We start from the raw sequence: 3663 nt of genomic DNA, 5'->3' as shown, positions 1-3663 counted from the left end.
TTGAGGGCGCAGTTGAAAGTGGCCCATGCGGGAATCGAACCAGCCACCTAGTTGTTCAGAGCGCGCGCTCTAACCGAGCCACCTGGCCGCCCCTAGTGTTTTTGTACAAATAACTCTTAAGTTAAGTAGCATATTCCTTGCTATAAAATATATTCCAGATACATTACAGAAATGGTCAACAATTTGAATGACCATTTTGTCATTCACTTTGTAAAAGAAAAATGTGTTGCACATCTTTCAGTTTGATAAGTCATAAACTCTGCCATGAGATAACCAGTAAATCATCTGAATGGTACCAATCGAAATATAATTTCTTTATGGCAAAGCTGGTTTATTGAAGTTCATGAGGGAAATGTTACAGTGACACCAGTCTACCACAAAACTATTTAACTTTAGTTTAGATTTCATGAGGAAACATATTAGCAGTATACTGTCAATAAAGCATCATAATTAATAGCTAACTACATTAGATTCTGGATTAGCTTCCTTTGTTGTTCTCAAATTAAGACTTCTCCAGATATATATGTTTTCAATTAAAAGGTCACAGTTAAAATAAATTCACACATGAGTTACAAAATGTATTTGTGCTTTAAAAATTAATAATTAGTTGTTTGATAGCCACCATTTTGGAAGTGATTTCTCAACAGTCATGAAGTGTTTTTATAAATATTTTAGAAAGTATCTAAAAGCTTTATCCCCATTCAACTAATATGTATGCTCTTTTTAAAAATAAAAACATACATAGAAAAAGTTAAAACAAATCATTACAAAGATACAAATATTTTTAAATTAATAAATATTAAAGTGAAAAAATAAATCCTTTCACAGAACTGTAAAGGATAGTTAACTACTAACTTCTTACAAAAAGAAAGTTAAATTCCTTTTTAAAAAACCATTAACACTAGCACTGAAAAAAACATAAATGTGCTTGGAAAGTCTATAAACTTTCTTCCCTCACTTTAGAAAATGTTTTGAAAAGCAATAAACAGATTCCCTTCTTTTAAAAAAGTGTTACATCCATCACAATTATTACAGCTGTCACTGTTTTACTACAAAAATAGTTACAAATCAATATTAATTTGGATAAAGTCAAATCATTTTTAATTCTAGCATTAAGAAAAATGGATTAATCTCCCTAAACACAAGCCAAATTGTTTTTCCTTAATCTCTAATATTTAAAACTGAATAATTATTTTCTATAATTATTACTTGCAGTTAGTTCAATTAATAGAATTATCTTTTATAATTAAATTATCCAGTTAGGACCATCATGATGATAAAACAAAAATCCCAAACTAGATTAGATACATGTTTAATTTGTTTCCTACATTCTGAGAATACTATAAGTACAATCACCTTTTGGCTTAATTTCCTCTAAAATTGCCAAGGACAGCAATCTATCAGAGTTAGTGTGCACACTTCAGTGAAAGTTCATGGCTTACTTCCGCTCATGTAATAGCTTCATAAACAGGCTTACTAGTTCTCTGTGCAAAGTCTTAACTTCAAAATAAAAGTGGGATAAAAAACTTTTTGAAATATTCTTTCCACCACTGAGGGATAGACAAGATATTTTTCAATATCTAATTTGTTTTTCATACCGAGGAGGAAGGAATAGCATGTTGTGGCCATAAAATATAAAGATTTTAAAAATTGATGTACTGTAACACAACACTATTACAGATATATGGAAACTCATAGCAATTAGAGGTCTGTCCTCAGAGCTGCAATCCAAATGGAACATGATTTGTTAATTCAGCCTTTAGTCATTAAGTTGATTGGGTGTGAGAGCGAGCAAGAGATACTATGCCAGATACACATCCAGAAATTACTAAAAGCTAAGAATATGTCTCCTGTGGTAGCCAGGAACCACGTTTACCTATTTTCCCCCTAGTTACAACTCCTTATATATTTTCAATTTGTTTTTCACTGTTTCAAGATATCATAATAAAATATAAAGCACCTTATTATGTCATTTCATTTGCATTAAAATTTGACTTATTTTGCATATTTTAATAGAATTTACTAAGAAAACAATTCAAATTACTCTTCTAAAAGTAACAGTTTTTATAGACTTGACTGATTAAAAATATCGAGCATCACAATCTGTTGGGAAAGTCATTCTTTATGGACTGAGAACCAGGACACATTTGATGCCTTCTCCTCCACTAAAACTAAAGTCTTAGCTCTAAAATGTACCAAAATAGTAACGCAATTAAATACATTAATACAAAGAAAGAACTCTAAGGAGAGGCAAGTACCAGTTTTTATCCAATCGAGAACACTTTCCCATTCAAAGGACATACCATTAAGTGTGTACTGAACCCTTAATATTTTTTTTCAATTACAGGAACACAGGACTGAACAGTCACTGACTTAAAACTCCATCAGACTCTTATTTGGAGCCCCCTTCACTGGGTTCTCAATGGAAAGATGTTCTAATTCATCCTGCCTTGGCTTCATTTTCAACCTCACCTGAAAACCAACTTTTTCCTTGTGTTGTCACAGTGACAAACTTGACTAAGCAAACACAAAATGCAAAAGTGAGCATGATGATGACAAACAGTAAAGTATCAGGATGACTCATTACATTTGAGATTAAATCTTATGACTATCACTGTCATACTTCCAAAGTATTTCTTCAGTCAAAATTAAACAGTATACTAAAGACTGTTATTTAGCACCAGCACGTCACTGCAGGCTTTGGTTCAGGCTTCAGGGTAACTCCATTATCAGGGGGTTGACTAAGCATTAATGGTTTGTGGCTCTTAAGCTTATGAGCCAAGGTCATAAATATAGCTTCCACGTGGTCATTATCATTAGGATTTTTAGCAGAGGTTTCAAACAAAGGCATACTGTGTGTGTCAGCAAATTTCTGTGCCAAGTCTGTAGGTACCTGAATGGCACTTCTTAAGTCACATTTATTTCCAACGAGAATCCGTGGTATATCATTGGCTAACAAATGTTGTTTGCATTCTTCTATCCAAGATGGCAGGCTATGAAAACTAGCCATGTTGGTCATATCATACACGAAGACAACAGCATGAACATTTCTGTAGTAGTGCTGTACCATGCTCTTTCTGAATCGTTCTTGTCCTGCTGTGTCCCATAGCTGGATCTGAAAATGGAAAAAAAAAAAAAAGTGAGAGGAAAACTGCTTCCAATTATTCATATTGAAATTTTGACTCACCTTTACATGGTCTACAGTGCCTCTTCACTCATATTACTTTGTTCCCTTCCATAATGCCGCTTCGGTGTTAGTTATGGGATCCAGACTCCATGATGCTAGTCCAGCTACCTCACAATTAATGCAAGTATCAGAACAAATATTTCAACTTAGCATTTAAATTTTAGTAAATCAAATTTGTCTGGATAAAATTATGCCTCAAAATTTAATTTTAAAATATTAAGAGAAAATGATATTAGGTTTTAACAAACTTAAGTGTCTAATTCCTATAAATTTAGTTACTATATGCCCTTCTCTACCTGTCACAAGTCTAATTTAAAACAGCAGACTTAGGACAGATGTTAGAGTCATGAGGTTTAGCCCCCAACATAAATATATACATATATATATATATATATATATATATATATATATATATATATATATACACAGTCTATGAAATCCAAGCTCCCTTGAAAATTTTAAAAGATTAGAAAATC

At 32.3% G+C, this 3663-nt stretch overlaps 1 protein-coding gene across 1 annotated transcript in view; it reads right to left on the bottom strand.

Annotated features, from left to right (window-relative positions):
- Positions 1-307: 307 nt before the first annotated feature.
- RAB33B (RAB33B, member RAS oncogene family) overlaps positions 308-3663 on the bottom strand; it is a 9000-nt gene continuing 5644 nt past the window's right edge. Inside the window, exon 3 of the mRNA XM_019664067.1 lies at positions 308-3115. Within this exon, the coding sequence (XP_019519612.1) occupies positions 2675-3115 (441 nt within the window). The 3' untranslated portion in view covers positions 308-2674. The remainder of the gene's footprint in view (positions 3116-3663) is intronic.

The sequence above is a fragment of the Hipposideros armiger genome, unplaced genomic scaffold (assembly GCF_001890085.2).
Source record: "Hipposideros armiger isolate ML-2016 unplaced genomic scaffold, ASM189008v1 scaffold_415, whole genome shotgun sequence".
Lineage (NCBI taxonomy): Eukaryota > Metazoa > Chordata > Mammalia > Chiroptera > Hipposideridae > Hipposideros > Hipposideros armiger.
Note: the sequence above shows the minus strand (reverse complement) of the source record. Positions and strands in the feature narration are given on the sequence as shown.